The sequence below is a fragment of the Chinchilla lanigera genome, unplaced genomic scaffold (assembly GCF_000276665.1).
Source record: "Chinchilla lanigera isolate Chin_1 unplaced genomic scaffold, ChiLan1.0 scaffold00019, whole genome shotgun sequence".
NCBI classification, from domain to species: domain Eukaryota; kingdom Metazoa; phylum Chordata; class Mammalia; order Rodentia; family Chinchillidae; genus Chinchilla; species Chinchilla lanigera.
Genome location: NW_004955420.1, coordinates 9,912,356 through 9,929,912, shown reverse-complemented (window position 1 = coordinate 9,929,912; position 17,557 = coordinate 9,912,356). Strand labels below are relative to the sequence as shown.

Genomic DNA, 17,557 nt, shown 5'->3' with positions numbered 1-17,557 from the left:
AAAAACCAAAAAAAAAAAAAAAAAAAAAAAGAAAATGAATGTGAAATCACTTGGTTGTGGGAAATTTCTACAGCCCTTGAAATGGCCCAGAATACTAAACCAAGGCGTGCTCTATCACTGTGCTACACCATCACCAGACTTGTTTTCATTGAGACAGTCTCTCACTAAGTTGTCCAGGATGGCCTTGAAATTGTGGTTTTCCTACTTCAGCCTCCCTATTAGCTGGGATATAAATGTGCCACCACACCCATCCAAACCTTTTCACAATCAACTTTCTAGCCCGGCATGGTGGCGCACACCTGTAATCTCAGCACTCGGAGGCTGGGCAGGAGGATAGCTCCAAGTGTGAGCCAGCCTTGGTTACCAAGTGAGCTCAAAGCCACACTGAACTGCAAAGCAAGACCTTGTCTCAAAAAGACCGGAAAAAAAAAAAAAAAAAATCAACTTTCTACTATAAATCATGTAAAACCTTGACGCCACTATTAGACTATAACATTAATTTATGTGCTTTAGCTTCATTTATGTCTATCAAGCTGGCTATAAAAGCTAATCTAATATTCAAGCAGCCAATATACTTTTAACTTCATAAAATCTGAGGATAAACTATGAAATTGTCAACATTCAACCACTCCTGACTTACCAAAATAGAAGCTTCATGTGCTTCAACTCTAAAACAATACCTAATGAGCTCAGTGTAAAGCTGCTCCAGGCCATTTTAGTTCTAAATGGAATACTAACAGTCAAACCAGTCACTTTTCCCATCTTCAAAGTGGCAGGCTTTCTACAGCAAGGTTAACTTTTCCAAAGTTTCCTTCCCTCTTTAACCAAGGTAACGCGGTTGCAAAACAAGGGACTAAGTGAAAAGTGCTGCGTGTCATTACTAATTAAACAATTTAGTAGACATGGGCTTTTATCTACTAGATTTACAAAACTTTACAAACTGCAACAGTGGGAGCGGGGAGGGAAGGGAACATAAAAAGATGTGTTATGTACAAGTACCAACTCCCCATAATGAATGCAACCATTATGTACTGAAAACACACTCTAATGAAAATTTTAAAAAAAAATTTTGTTTTGCGGGGGGTCTTTTTGAGGCAGGGTCTCATTGTGCAGTTCAGGCTGGCCTTGAGCTCACTTTGCAACCCACGCTGGTCTCAAAGTTGCAACAATCCTCTTGCCTCAGCCTCCCAAGTGCTGGGATTACAGGCATGTACTCCCACATCCGGGGAAAATAAAAATTAAAAACCATTTACAGAGTGGTCATAATTGTGTAAGTCCATGTACATGGAACAGGTATTTTTGCATGTCAGCAAAATTATGAAGTGATAATTTCCAGAAGCATTTTTGTACCTTTTTTTTTTCGTCTTTTTCAGACAGGGTTTCACTATGCAGTTCAGGCTGGTCTTAAAATTCACTCTGTAGCCTAGGCTGGCCTTCAACTCATGGTGATTCTCCTGCCTCAACCTCCTGGGTGCTGGGATTACATGCATCCGTCACCACACCCAACTCAAGAAGCATTTTTTTGAAAGACAAGGTGGTATATTTTTGTACTATCAAATTCTGGCAGTGTTTTAGTGGTGTCGGACATCAAACAAAGGGCCTCATGCATGCTAGGCAAGCACACTAGAACTGAGATACTTCCCCACCCTACCACCAAAATCTTAAGATAGCCATGTCCTTTGATCCAGCTACTGAAGGTATTACAATCTATACCACAGGAAAATTTAACATGAAAACGTTAACTATGATGGCTAGCAAAAAAAATCTGCTAATTTCTTTTTTTTCCAATACAGGGGCCTTCTTACAAAGAGACAATTAATTAATTAATGATATCTTCAATTTTTTTGTGTGTCTTCTTTTGAGACAGGGTCTCACTATGCAGTTCAGTCTGGTCTCAAACTGGCAAGGATCCTCTTGCCTCAGCCTCCTGAGTGCAGGGATTATAGGCTTGCACCACCACGCCCAGCCGGATATCTTCAATTTTGATAATGATTCACCAAATTGTGCAGAGAAAAACTTTTCAGGCCTGAATCATAAAGCACTAAGTAAAATAAAACAATCATAACCACCTTTAGTTCATAAATCAGGAGGCAGGCCACACACACAGTACAAACACAATGCTGAACATTTCTGCTCAAGGACCTGTAACATCTTCAGCCTATCAGTAGGCAGTTTTTCCATAAATAGGAGACTCACAGTAAAGTGTCTGAGATAGGAGAAAACAAAGTATAAAAAGCACTATTACCAAAACTGGCCCCCACACGTTTCTAATTCTGGCACATTTCTGAACCCAAAGCTCTTATTGGGCCTACAATCCAGAAAAAGCTGTGATAAAAGAAATGAGTTTTGTAAATAAATCAATGTCTTTTTGCTATCCTCACAAAAAAAAGTAATGAAATTATATGGCTTCCTATATAATAATTAAGAGACTCAAAGCCTTATTAAAGAAAACTGAGGCCAGGCGTGCAGGCACAGGCCTGTACTCCCAGCACTCAGGATCACTGTGAGCTCAAGACCAGCCTGGGCTACATAACTGAGTTCAAGGCAAGCCTGCACTACATAGAGACACTGCCTTTAAACACACACACACACACACACACACACACACACACACACACACACACACATGAAACTGGCAGAAAAAACTGTCTAGAAATGTCTAGTCCATTTATCTATGAATGCCTCAAGTTTATCCCTATGGTAGAGTAGTACTCCATCATGTACAAATAACCATAATAAATACAATCATTATACACTGCACGCACTGATAAAAAAGTTAATAGAAAATAAAAACAAAAACAGATTATACTACAAAGCCACAGTAACAAAACCACCATAGTACTGGCACAAAAAAGTCAACACCAGAGAGCAGTGAATGAAACAGAGGACACACTGTAAAAGCACTAAGTTAGGGCAAGGTGGTATAGCTCATTGGTAGAGCACTTGTCCAGTACACATAGGGCCCTGGGCTTTGATCCTCAGTAGAACAGGAGAAAAAAATGGCTACTGACACCTATTTCATCAGTTAAGAGGTTCTCCGATGCCACCAGTTCCAGTTTCATTACCCAATATAAATTAGGTATATATAAACACTTAAAAATCTCTTCCATCAACTTCCTGTGAAAATTATATAGCACATTGGGCATCTGGGAGAACGGTACCAATTTCTTAAAATGAAAATAAAATGTTCTAAGGCCATGGAGACAGCTCAGAGGCACAGCACCTGCCTGGCAAGCACAAGGTCCCAAGTTTGATTCCCAGTATCAAAAAAAAAAAGAAAATGTTCTATACCTATCATTCATCATTCTACTTCTACCTAAGAAGTATTTTTAACTTTCTTCTTATATAACAGTAGGCATGTTAATGAACAGGTAACATTAAAGACAAGATACCCAAGACCTACTAAGTATGAAAAAGCAAGATAAAGAGAAGCAGTGAAATAGGAACCCACTGTGAGAATGTGGCTGAACAGTGTTCTTTTTCTTTTTGCTTTTCTGTACGGTTATAATTTTCCAGAATATTCTACAAGGCAGTTTGCTAATTATAATATTTCATATTACGTATGAACCAGATTACTAATCTCCACAATATAAGATGATAACTATCAGATACCGAACCAAATCACTAGTCCTAACTTGCAAAGACAAAAAACAGTGATTAACACCATATTCTGCATCAGATATTTTTATTATTTGTGTCAGATTCTTTTAAAATCAATCCAAATGCACTATTATCCCTAATCAATCTTTACTTTAGTGAAAAGACATCAAACCCACAAAGGAAAAAATAGAGCTAAGAATCTAGTTGACTCTAAATCTCAAGCAATTCTGCATTACCTAGCCATCACAAATAGACAGGAATTATGTTCTCTACCAGCTGAACAGATTTTCTAGAAGAAAATTTATTTAAAGCAAGCCAGGCATGGTGTCATACCCCTGTAATCCCAGCATTCTGCAAGGCTAAAACAGGAGGGATCCCAAATCCAGGGCCCACCCTGGGCACCTTAGATTCAGTGAAATCATCTCAAGAAAAGGACTGAAGCTGTAGCTCAGTGTCAAGGGCCTAGGTTTAATCTCCAGTGCCCTGTCCCATAATTTTTGTTTTAAACAGGTACCATAAGAAAAAGAAACTTAGCACATACCTCTACTTCATCTCCTTCACTAATTTCTTTTTTAATATCAGGTGGTGGTGGTAATCTAACTTCATTAAATGGAACCTGGCGTTCTGGTTGCCAACTGAAAGATCAGACAAGGAATTAACAATGTAAAGATACACTATTCTAACAGCCCCTTAAATGGAAACTATATACATAGCCTATGCTTAGTACTAAATATTTTTTAAGTTAATCATTTGGTGTGCTTAATACTATAATTTCCTCAATAAACTGAGGTAGAACAGATTCTGCACAACTCTTAGTAATATTTATAAACAATTAACACAATATCACATTCCAAGTTAATCATCCTACGATTGGTACATACATTGTTCTATTAAAGGAAAGTTTACAGTGATGACTCACTTAGGTTCAAAATAAACATTTACACAGATGCCCAAAAAGTAGAAGAATCAACGTATCTCAAATACAACTACATCACTTGTGAAGAAACATAATTCCATAGATTTCAAAATAATAAAAACTGCATAATTTTGTACAGTATACACGGTCAGAGAAAAAAATACAATTCAGTTTGAGGGTGGGGCTCACTGGTACAGCACATATTTAGCATATGGGGCACTGGGTTTAATCCCTAACACCAAGAGGGGGAACAATTCTTTAAATAGCTGAATTAAAGCCAGGCACGGTGGTGGCACATGCCTGTAATCTCAGCACCCCAGGTTGAGGCAAAAGGAACATTCCAAGTTCGAGACCAGCCTGGGCTACAAAGTGAGCTCAAGACCAGCCTGAACTGCATAGCAAGACCCTGTCTCAAAAAAAAAAAAAAAAGAAAAGCTGAATTACCAAAGCTTTACTGTCACTGTCCTACAACAAACACAAACATTATAAATTAGACCTTACAAAAAAGCTTAATTTCTTTAATTTTTGTAATAAATAATACTAAACTACTTATCTGTTTACATGAGTTGTTGCATTTTATAACCTGAATTTATAAAATTAAATTTTATACATTTACTCTAAGTTCTCAGCCATTTATACTAACAAATAAAATGCTCCCACAGCTTCTCTCTGCCAGTACTGGGGAGAGCAGCAAGTGACAAGTAAAATGATTGTGGGCTGCTTCTTTTCACCATTACTATCTAAATGGCAGCTGCTTAAAGACAAATCATCTCAACACTTGTTTCTACACTGAAGCAGCTGTTGGCAAAGAACTTTTCAGGCAGTTCCAGAAGCAGCTCAAATGTGGAAGTTGAACAGTTCTGTGACCTTCAATTAAACTGTGCTCTTTTATTATCCTTTCCCAACCCTAGTATACTGACTGTCCTTCTGCTTTTAGACCATCTAGCCCTTACATAAAATTTTGACACTAGCTCTAATTAATTAGTATCAGGCAATCAGAAGATAACCTAGTAACTTTGGTCGCATTTCAACATTCTGGGATTTTAAAAATTAAACATATTCAGGAGACCGAAGCAGGTGGACCACTGAAAGTTTGCGGCTGGTCTAGGGTACACAGTGAGTCCAGGCCATGCCAGCCTGAACTACACGGTGGGATACTGTCTCACAACAAAATAAGCCTGGGTGTGGTGGAGCAAACCTGTAATCCCAGCACTGGTGAGGCTGAGGCAGGAGGATCACTGTGAGTTTGAGACCAGCCTGGGCTACAAAGTGAGCTCAAGGCCAGCCTGAACTGCATTGCGAGACCCTGTCTCCAAAAAAAAAAAAAAAAAAAGACCAAAAAAAAAAAGCATATTCAAATATGTACTAATGAAAAATAAATAAAATTGAGCATATTAAAATGTCATTTGTGCCGTCTATTTCAGCCAAGAAAGTATTTCTTAATATTTGTTTTTTGCAAAGAAGAGTGATAAGTAAACTGAGGAGAGAAATACAGATTAAGAGTTATCAAAACTGGACTTATATGAACTCTTAAGACAATCAAACACCCAGAGGAGTCCCATGCAACAGCAAAAGCATTTTCTCACCAACAGTAGTAAGACCAGAAACAGTTTAGCACTAGCAATCTTTTTTTTTTTTTTTTTTTTGAGACAGTGTCTCATTACGTAGTTCAGACTGATCTTGAACTCACTATGCAGCCCAGGCTGGCCTTGAACTCCCAGCAATCCTCCTACCTCAGCCTCCCAAGTGCTGGGATTATAGGTCTGCGCCACAGCATTAACAACTTTTAAAATTAACATCTGTCAATAAAAATAACTTACTTATTTTCAAAAACAACTGTGAGGGAGTCTTCATGAACATCTTTGATAAATCCCTGAAAGAAATAAAACATTAAAAGCTTTATTAATAGTAAGTTAAATGTTACATGTAACTAAAATATGATAAAGATAAATATGCTATACTGAAAGAATCCAAAGTTTGAAATTACACAGATTACTGTTTCTCATCTCCACCATGAGAGATACACAGTCTTGTGAATTTAACTCTCTAAACCTCATTTTGCATACAATATATCACCTACCTTGAAATTTGCAAAAGTAAGTGCACATTTATTTTTACTGGATCACAGGCATTAACTGAGAGACAGTATTTAGTGCTGTGACTAACAGCTCAAGATCTAGAATCTGGCTGCCAGGACTGATCCCAGCTTTTATCACCTACACATCCCTGATTGTAACTGTAAAGAATGTAAAACTTTTAACAGTTAATACGTATCATACATCATTAAATTAAGCTTCTACCTTACAATTCTGGAAACATTTTTTATTCCATTCTCTGCCAAAATCTAAAAATCAAACAGCTGCCACTCACTTCAGGTTGACTGTCTAACCACCCTGCAGTGATACTCTGGCCTGCTTCTCTATTTCTAGTATAATGCACATTCATTTGGTCAGCACTTTCACATTGATGTCACCAACCGATCCATCTATATTGTACCTTTCCCATGTTTTAAACACTTAACTAAGAATCACCAAACCCATAAATGTTAGTAAATCATCTCTTGTCATCAGCAAGTATTCCTATTTTCAGCTTTCACTAACACTTTCCAGTTCTTCAAACCGGAGTTTGCCAAGGTCCTGAGTTCAATTCCCAGTACCAAAGAAAATAAAGTAAAAAATAAAAATGAAACAAACAAAAGATAGTCTCACAACAGTAACTAAAAAAATTCAAAAATGTGCAAGACCTATGTACAGGAATTTTTGAAACCCTAATAAATAAAAATTTTAAAAATGTAAAACATCATAGTTTAGATTTTGATACTGTAAAAACTCTCATACACCCCCTAAAGTTAACAGATCAAAAAAAAAAAAAAAAAAAAAAAAAAAAAGTTAACAGATCAATGAAATGCCACTAAAATACTGAGGGAGTATACATATGCTATTGAGGGAAAAAAGAATCTTAACAAAAACAGAGTAAAATCTATCTCAAACAACAAAACAGAAAACAAGCATTCAAGAGAGAGACTTTTACCTGGGGATGGTGGTACATTCCTGTAATACCTGCTAGGGCAGGATGACAGCAAATTGGAGCCCAGCCTGGGGAACTTACTAAGACCATGTCTCCAAAAAAAAAAAAAAATGCTGGGGATATATAGCTCAGTGTGATGTCCCTGGGTTCAATCCCCATTACTGCAAAGAAAAATGAAGAAAAGCCGAAAGCAAAAGCTGAAAGCAGGGAATGGTGGTGCACGCCTTTAATCCCAGCACTTAGAGGAGGATGAGGTAGGAGTATCACTGTGAGTTCAAAACCACCCTGGGCTACAAAATGAGTTAGAAGGCCAGCCTGAGCTGTATAGTGAAACCCTGTCTCAAAAAAGAACGCCACCCGCCAAAAAAAGAAAGAAAGACCAGCACTCAGGAGGTTCAGGTAGGAGAATCACTGCCAGTTCCAAGCCAGCCTGGGCTTAAATAAGTGAGTTCAAGGCCAGACTGAATTGCAAAGTGAGACACTGTGTCAAAGATGAGAGGGGAGAGGAGGAAGAGGGGAGGGGAAGAGAGCGAGGGGGGAGGGAAGGGAGAAAAGGAGAAAGAAAAAGAGGGGAGTGGGGATAGACTTTTAAGTTGGGGGCTGAGGTGGCACATAATAAGACCATACCATACCTACCATATTATACTTACTTTAAAACTGAAGTAATCAAGGTAATGGGGAGAAAAGACACTTCAAAGGAAAAGAACACAGATTCCAATAATATGTGAGACTCAGAATTTTATAAACAGGAAAGGAATGGATTACCTTTTTTTTTTTTTTTTGGCAGGATCTCACTATGCAGTTCTGGCTGGCCTTGAGCTCACTTTGTGGCCCAAGCTAGTCAGGAATGGATTACTTTTAAGGGACATTAGGATATTTGACTAATACATACTTGGGAAAAATAAAAATGAGTCCTTCATCAAAACCAATCAGTGCATTAGATTCAACATTTTTAATCAAAAATTCTGAGAGAAAACGTGAGTAAAAAGGTGAAAGACTTACACGATCTGAAGAGAAACCAGAGTATGACAAAACCTGAGTTAAGAATGACTCTTTCTAAACCAAACAAAAATCTCAAAGCCTCAGTTTTATAAATTTGTAGTACCCAAAAAATGAGCTATAATGAATAATACTCCATACAAACTTTTAAAAAAGAACAGAGGGAGTCAGGTGCGGTGGTACACTCTGACAGCCTGAGACAAGACAGTTACAAGTTTGAGCCCAGCCTAGCCAACTTAGCAAGACCCTGTCTTAAAAAACTTATTTTGCGGGGGGGGGCCTACCTCAATGCAAAGGCCCTGGATTCAATCCTCAGTACCAATAAGCAAGTAAAATTTAACCAAGATAATAAATGAGAGGGGACAACACCTAGATACCCATTTTAATAATATTCTCAGGGTCCAGGGAAAAAGCTCAGTGGCACAGTGCCTGCCTGGCAAACACAAGGTCCTGAGTTCAATTCCTGGTACCAAAAACAAACAAAAAAATTCTAGGGATGAGAAGGTAACTTGGAGAACATATAATTTTAACATGTAACTTTTAAAATGCTTCACATTTCTCCTCCCATTTTGTGTCTTATAGAGCAATATCGCCATACAAATCTCAATCTTATTTTTTAATCATCTACTTGGCAATTTTGAGGTAAAAGTTTAAAAAGCTTCTGAAAAAAACAGATTATTTGCCTAACTTATAGATATTTTGTAGCATATTTTGAAGTTACAGAAAAAACAGGCATCCAACCTGATGGGAAGGAGAAAAACATCCTTTAAGTGAAACAGAAAGTCGCCAGGCATGGTGGCGCACACCTGTAATCCCAGCACTCAGGAGGCTGAGGCAGGAGGATCATTTCAAGTTCGAGGCCAGCCTGGGCTACAAAGTGAGCTCAAGGTCAGCCTGAACTGCATAGTGAGACCATGTCTCAAAAAGGCAAAAAAAAAAAAAAAAAAAAAGAGAGAGAGAGAGAAAGAAAGTCAAGCAAAGTTTCACTGTACAGGAAGTTGTAAGTACTAGTCTAAAGGCTTTTTCCTGTGTTCTTTTCATCGTTATGAAACATGGCAATATTAAATATGGTAACAGCAGTCAGTAGGGTAAATAAAGTACCTTTCATAATTTCTAAGATTCTGAACGGAAACCTAAAAGCAAAATCCAAGATTTCAAGATTTACAGCCTAAAGCTTTAAGGTTTGTTTTGTTTTTTGTTCTGTTCTAAAACAGTCTCACTATTTCCCCTACGCTGGTCTGGACCCTGGCGAGATGGAATCTCAGTGTTGTTTTAATTTGCATTTCTCGAATGACTAATGGCGTTGAACATTTTTTCGTGTATTTATTCGCCATTACTACCTATTCATTAGAGAAGTGTGTATTCATCTCAGATGCCCATTTTTGGATTGGGTCTTTGAATCTGGGGGGCCTGATTTTTTTTTTAATGCTTTATATATCCACCATAGAAGTCCTTTGTCTGAGGGGCAGCTGGCTAAAATTTTTTCCCAATTTGTGCGTTTTTGTTTTTTTTTTACTTTTCTGTGATTTCTTTAGATGTGCAAAAACTTTTCATCTCACCCCAGAAAGAATGGCTACCATCAAAAAAATTAACCGGAGAGGTTGATTGAGCTGGAGAGGCTGTGGGGAGAAAGGAGCCCTACTCCACTGCTGGTGGGTAGACTGGTGAAACCTGTGGAAATCAGTTTGGAGATTCCTCACAAAGCTAGGATTGGAAGTCCCATTTAACCCAGCTACTCCCCTTCTGGCTATTTTCCCAGAAGAACTAAAGACATCATAGCACAGCGATATATGTGCACCCGTGTTTATAGCAGCACAATTTATTATAGCTAAACCTTGGAAACAACCCAGATGCCCATCCACTGAGGAATGGATAAAAAAGGTGGTATTTTTACACAATGGAGTATTACTCAGCTATTAAAAAAGATAAACTTGAGGCTTTTGTAGGTAAATGACGCAACTACAGACCATACTCATAAGTGAAATAACTGGACCCACATGTGTAAACATCATATTGTCTGCGTGGTGTAGGAACTTGAAAGACTAGGTAAAACTCTAAACGTACAATAGATGATAGGAAAGGGAAAGAAATTGCTCAAAGGAAGGAACGACTGGGATGAGGGAAAGAAGAAAAAAGAAAGAAGGCAGGCAAAATATAAATATATATATATATGAATAGCTGCAATAACTGTATTGCTGATGTCTGATGGTGTACTGAACCGTTAATGCTTACAATTTTTTATGTTCTGATCAACTTTGCATGCTTGTGTCTGGTGGTCTGAGCAACTGATGTGAAGGTAACAATATGCAATGGAATTACAATGGTGAACTTTTATCATCTTGTCTGGTGAAACTCTGTATTATCTCTACTGTTTTATCAAAGAATTATTTTCTTATTCTCTATAATGGTTTGAGCAATCTTTCACTCTTACATCTGGTAATCTGAGCAATGTAGTTGAGGACAGCGATATATAACAACCACTGTTGATTCAGATTATTTTGTCTTGAGACCCTGTATCACTTTGAATGTTCTTGCTTTGATTTGTTTGTTTGTGATACTGGGATGCTGCTACTGTTCTATTTTTTTGTTTGTTTCTCACTTACTACTCTCTTTATAATAAAATAAAAAAGCCAGGCGTGGTGGTGCATGCCTGTAATCCCAGCACTTGAGAAGCTGAGGCAGGAGGATCTTTGTGAGTTCAAGACCAGCCTGGGCTACAAAGTGAGCTCAAGGCCAGCCTGAACTGCAGAGAGAGATCCTGTCTCAAAGACAAAAAAATAAAATAAAATAAAATTAAAAAAAATAAACTTGAAGGCCTGGGGATATAGCTCAGTAGCACAGTGTCTGCCTGGCAAGCGCAAGGTCGGAAGTTCGATTCTGGTACCAAAAAAATAAAATAATAAAAAATAAAAATAAAGTTATTAAAATAAATTAATTTTCTACTAGAGGTACTAGGCTTAGATTTGTTAGATGCGGTAGAGCTGTAGAGCTTTTCCTCTGACTAAATGTCCATTTTCAATCTGACCACATCAGTTAAAAATTAATGCTGAAGCTAAATCTAATTATAAAAATATAACCCATGAAAACAGAAAACTTACTGGAATAATTTATGCAAAATCACTACTTCGAGTTTTTAATTTCTCATGAACAGCCCCAACCACAATATATCTGATTATCTTTTGGTATCCCTTGATCAATTATCAGTTTATTTTATTGCTGCTTCTCCTATCCCTAGTCAATCTTCCTAACCCCAATTCTTTGAGGATGGGGGCTGAACTTAGTACCACTGAGCTACAGCCCCACCCCTTATTATTTTGAAACAAGGTCTTGCTAAATTGCCCAAACTAGACTCAAACTTGAGATCCTTCCACCTCAGCCTCTTGAACAGCTAGGATTACAACTGTATGCCACCACACCTGGTTTCTCAGCCCAAATTCTAACAATTTAACATCTCTGAAATCAGGATGGTTCTTGCAATTGACATCTTAGAAGACCTGACAGCCACATGGCAGTCAAGATATAAATATTCAGATATCTCTACTCATGACTGATGTGTCTAATCAAACAAATGTCCACCTGTTATTCCTTTGACACCTCCTGAAAACATCAAGAAAGCACCAGAATCAAAACTCGCAGATTTTGTCTGTGTGATCCATTTCACAATTTTTTACATGAAAAAATTAGCCAGGCATGGTGGTGCCAAGGTGTGGTGGTGCATGCCCATAATCCCAGTGCTTAGGAGGCTGACAGGAGGATTGCTGCAAACTGAAGTCCAGCCTGGGTTACACAGTGAGCTCGAGGCCACCTCAACTGCATAGCGAGACCCTGTCTCAAAAAGACAAAAAAAAATATTTTTTTTGGTTTTTTTGAGACAAGGTCTCGCTATGCAGTTCAGGCTGGCCTCGAGCTCACTGTGTAGCCCAGGCTGGTCTAGAACTCGCAACGATCCTCCTGCCTCAGCCTCCCAAGTACTGGGATTACAGGTGTGGCCCATCACGCCCAGCAAAAAAACCAGAAATTCATTAAGCAAATTGTTTTATAAACATACATCTATAAAGACCAATGCAGTAAGGCATTCACTGTGTGTACTGAATTAACATCTCTTATACACAGTATTACCTATGTGCCAAGATGAGTGAATTTAAAAGAAATGGTTGCACAGACAGGAAACAGACTGAGAAAAGACGGCTGAATGTCTCCCACATTTGGCTGATCATCATTACCCTATGCAATTTTATATTTTTAAAAAAAGTGTTTCTCAATTTGCAAACAAAAGGAGCTGACACTTCTTCAACTAGGGAACTTTGAGGAACTCAAAACATCTCAAGTGTGTGCCAGGAGAACTTACCAATACCCTGAATCTTGTAGTAGCTTTTATGTCATGTAATTTTAAAAATTTATAATAAAACATTTTGTTTCTAGACTATATAGTTAAGATTTTTTTTTAAAAAAAATCTTTATAAAGGCAAAGAAAAAACTTTCCTGAAAGGACTGCAATATAATGGTTTCACAATCAGTATGTCTCAGATTCCACTAATGTTGTTGGAAGACAAAACAAGACAAGATACGAGGTAGAGTAGTGGTACATACGTATAATCCCAGCACTCTGGAAGGCTGAGGCAGGAGGATCTAAAGCGTGAGCCTAGAAACTCAGCCAGACCTTGTCTCAAAATAAAAATACAGGGGAAAAGGGTGGCTAGGAATATAACTCAGTGCAAGGGCCCTGGGTTTAATCTCTATTACAGAGAAAGCAAGAAACGGGGCTTTATTTTCCAAAAGCAAAACACAGTGTTTCCTTTTAAGGGTCTCTTTGTGACTCTTCCCAGAGTAGCAGCAGACTTTCTGAATCCTCAGAAGACCTTCAATTCCAAATGAAACTCAGCCCTCCTGGATGCCAGATACCACCCCCTCATCCCAATCCTAGAAATTAGTAAAATACAGGTAAGGAGAGCAAGTACCTCACTGGGGGAGAGCGGCACGGATTCACCAAAAAGATGAATTATTATTTAATATATGATGGCATAACTATCTACATGAAGACCAAAATAATTCTCAATGTGGTAAATATTTAAATGTAAAAGTAAATAAAACACTGCAAAATAATATAAAAATTACAATCTGGCCGCAGGCTGTCTAAACCAGTAATAGAAATCCAGAAACCTTAATAGGAGAAAAAAAAGTTTAATAGTATGTGAAAAAAAAAAAAATTCCTCCAGAGTCAGGGATACAAGAAAGAAAGTGACTAATCCCAGCAATCAGGACACTGAGGCAAGACGATCACCTCAACTTCGAGAGCAGCCTGGGCTACAAAGTGAACTCAAGGCCAGCCTGAAGTGCAGAGTGAGGCCCTGTCTCAAAAAGACCAAAAAAAAAAAGACAAAATAAGGGGAGAAGACACTTATATTAAGTCAAAGGGTGAATATTCACAACAACAAAGATATCTCAAAAACTAAGAAGCAAACCCCAACAGAAAAGCAGGCAAAATCCAGGTGTGGTGGCGCACACCTGTAATCCCAGCACTTGGGAGGCTGAGGCAGGAGAATAGCCAAGAGTTTGAGATCAGAGTGTACTACATAGTGAGTTCAAGGCCATCCTGAACTACATAGTGAGACTCTGTATAAAAACAAACAAACAAAAAAAAGGCAAAAAGACAGGGCAAGGGGCCAGAAATATAGCTCAGGGGAATTGAGCCTGTCTAGCAAGCACGAGAACCCAAGTTCGATACCCGTTACAAAAAAAAAAAAGACAGGGCAATTCATGAGAGCAAATTAAAAGGGCAAAGCATTAAAATTCTCACACAGGATCCGTAAATCAGAATTCCAGTGAGATATCTGTCCTTTACATATAAGAAACTGACAAAAATTAAAAATTGTAATACCAATTTCTGGGGTAAACATAAAGGTAAAAGTTATCTTCTTTTGATGAAGCATACACAAAGTAGTAAGCCATTCTGGAAAATAACCTGTTAACATTAGAGTTTTTAAAAAAATACCCTTCCTCATAGCCAGGCGTGGTGGTGCACACCTGTAATCCCAGCACTTGGGAGGCTAAGGCAGGAGGATGATCAAGAGTTCAAGACCAGCCTGAGCTACAAAGTGAGCTCAAGACCAGCCTGAACTGCACAGCGAGACCCTGCCTCAAAAAGACAAAAGATAAAAATAAAAATAAAAAATACTCTTCCTCAAAGCTACCTTATTCTTTGAAATTTATCCACTGGAAACACAAATGTGGAGCAACAAAAGAAGAAAAAAGAGAAAGAATACAGTGTCTATTAACTGAGGAACACCTAAATTTGGTATGTTCTTAAGCAATATTAAGTAGCCATTACAAATAAATTATACTCCAGATGAAAACAGTCAAGATGTGGATGACTGTATTTTTTCTAGAGCATAATGAAAAACCCTACATTTGTATATAAATGCGCACCTATAGTTCTTTGATCAGAAAGCGAAATCTGGAATCATGTATAAATAAGGGTACCTGGAATAGAAGATCAAGTCAGGAGAAAAATATATGGGGAAAAAATATCACAATAAACCAAGTTTGTAGTCAGGCATAATGATGCACAGCTGGAATAGCAGTACTCTGGGTGGCTAGGGTGGGAGCATCATAAGTTCTAGCCCAACCTGGGCAACTGGGCAACTTATCAAGATCCTGTTTCAAAATTAAAAAGGGTCTGCAGAATGTAGCTCCGTGTGAAGGCACTGGGTTCAATCCTCAGTACCACAAAAAAAAAGTAAAAATAAACCAAGATTGAACATCACACCTATACATGTACAAAATTATGCACAAATATGTGTAAAATGCATTTTCTAGAAACAAAATGTTGAGCTGGACGTGGTGGTGCACAATTATAGTCCCAATACTCTCAGGAGGCTTTGAGACAGGAAGAATCCAAATTTGAGACTAGCTTGGGCAACAAAGCAAGACCATGTCTCACGACCGCCCTACACATCTGGCTGAACACTTTGCTAAATGGCCTCTCTGGCACATGTACACAGCACCATAACATGTTTGAAATTTTATTTTTTCTAAGACATTCAACTTCTACTTTCTAAAGAAGAAACGTTAGATTTTTACAGCACCTAAAAGTCTTAGTTGCAATCTGATAACAAGCACCAAACACTCAACGCTACTACTGCAATCAAAACTTTCTTAGATGGGCATGGTTGTGTATCCTGTACTAGCTATTGAGAAGACTGAGGGAAAAGGATCTGCTTAAGTTAAGGAGTCCAGCCCAGGCTAACACAGTGAAACTCAGATTCAAAAAAAAAAAAAAAAAAAAACCTTCTACAATGTACCCGTAAGACCTACGTAACTAAATCTACAAAATGAAAAATTATTTCAAATCAACAGATGTTCTACAAAAACGTCCACAAATTTACTAATTATGTTTATCATCGCATGGTAAAAAATTCTAATAAGCAAAAAATCATTGAAAGCAAGCTCTCACCATTCTATTATAGTTATTTAACTGTTCTGAATTTTAAATTAGAGAATATTTCATAACAATCCACAAACATCTACTACTTTCATGCTAGTAACGTCCTCAGCTCATTAATTTTATATGTTTATAATATCCAACAGCTCTTGAAACGGAATGATTCCATGATTCCAAATAGCCTCCCAAAACTATTCTAACTTTTGCATTGCAAAGAAGAAATATATGGAACAAAGTTTTGGGACGATCTCTAAACCTGAACAAAAGTACCACACAACTTGTGGTACTTCAAAAAAAAAAAAATTTAGGTTCAGTTTGAATCAGAATCTGAAAAGGATATAGTAATTCTGTATATATAGGGTCACTAAGACAATATGATTAGTATCCAGAAGTGAAGAATTAGATATATTCATTCAGTCATAGATATATGACTCCTATATACTAACTACACCAATCAAGATACAAGAAAATGTTAACTCTTTAAAATAACCTGAGGCCAGGCATGGTGGTGCACACTTGTAATCCCAGCACTCAGGAGGCTGAGGCAGGAGGATTATTGCGAGTTAGAGACCAGCCCGGGCTACAAAGTGAGCTCAAGGCCAGCCTGAACTGCACAGCGAGACACTGTCTCAAAAAGACAATAAAATAACCTGAAAAAGCCAGGCGTGGTGGCACATCCCTGTAATCCCAGCACTTACTCAGGAGGCTGGGGCAGGATTGCAGTTCAAAGCCACCCTGGGCTACAAGGTAAGCTCAAAATCAGCTTGAACTACATAGTGAGACCCTGTCTCAAAAAAAAAAAAAAAAGGCTGAAAAAACTTTAAAACAAATAATCATGAAAAAAGAAATAATTGTTTATCATTAATTAGCCTGATTAAGGGGGACAGAGAAGCCTGAAACATGAAGTTCATAATCCTTAACAAATACTAAAAGCAAATATTCCTTTGCCAACAGTAACTACAAAACGCATCAGTTATTACTAGAAAAACCTCTCTCTATTCATACTCCCATAAAATGTTGAGGCTAGAGTATTCCAGACAAGAAGTAATACCATACATTGTCCTAAAAATAAGTAACTAGTTAGCTAGCAATGAGGACAGAAATTTGTTTTTTGTTTGTTTATTTGGAGGTAGGGTTTCACTATGCAGTTCAGGCTGACCTTGAACTCACAAGGCTGGCCTGGAACTCACGGTGATCCTCCTGCCCTAGTCTCCCAGGTGAGAAACTTGCTAAATCTGAAATTGAAATAGTTCTATTTTAACCATGGCTTTTACCCTCTTTAATGTAAAGAAACAGACTGTTAATATATGTATATATTTAATACATATGTATCTGTAATGTTCAGATTAACAAAGCAATGTCTGGCTTACATTGCTTAATTTTGTTTTGTTCCAGCTAATCTTTTCAAAACCTAGCTCTAGAAAATTTCAGCCTAGAAAAGCCATCACGGGCCCTGTTTGTTCCTATTAGCTAAGTACAAAGCTATGTATTTATTTAGTAATATAAGGGGGACAGAACCTAGGAGTGCTTGCTCTACCACAAAGCTACATACATCCTAACTGCTTTCTAATTTT

General features: G+C 37.8%; 1 protein-coding gene across 6 annotated transcripts in view; it reads right to left on the bottom strand.

Annotated features, from left to right (window-relative positions):
• The window catches only part of Fxr1 (fragile X mental retardation, autosomal homolog 1), a 62,365-nt gene that overhangs the window by 36,188 nt on the left and 8,620 nt on the right, over nt 1-17,557 (bottom strand). For all 6 annotated transcript variants that reach the window (XM_005383063.2, XM_005383064.2, XM_005383065.2 and 3 more), the window contains exons 2-3: nt 6,337-6,389; nt 4,142-4,235 (exon numbers count right to left, since the gene is read on the bottom strand). In XM_005383063.2, the coding sequence (XP_005383120.1) occupies nt 4,142-4,235; nt 6,337-6,389 (147 nt within the window). The remainder of the gene's footprint in view (nt 1-4,141; nt 4,236-6,336; nt 6,390-17,557) is intronic.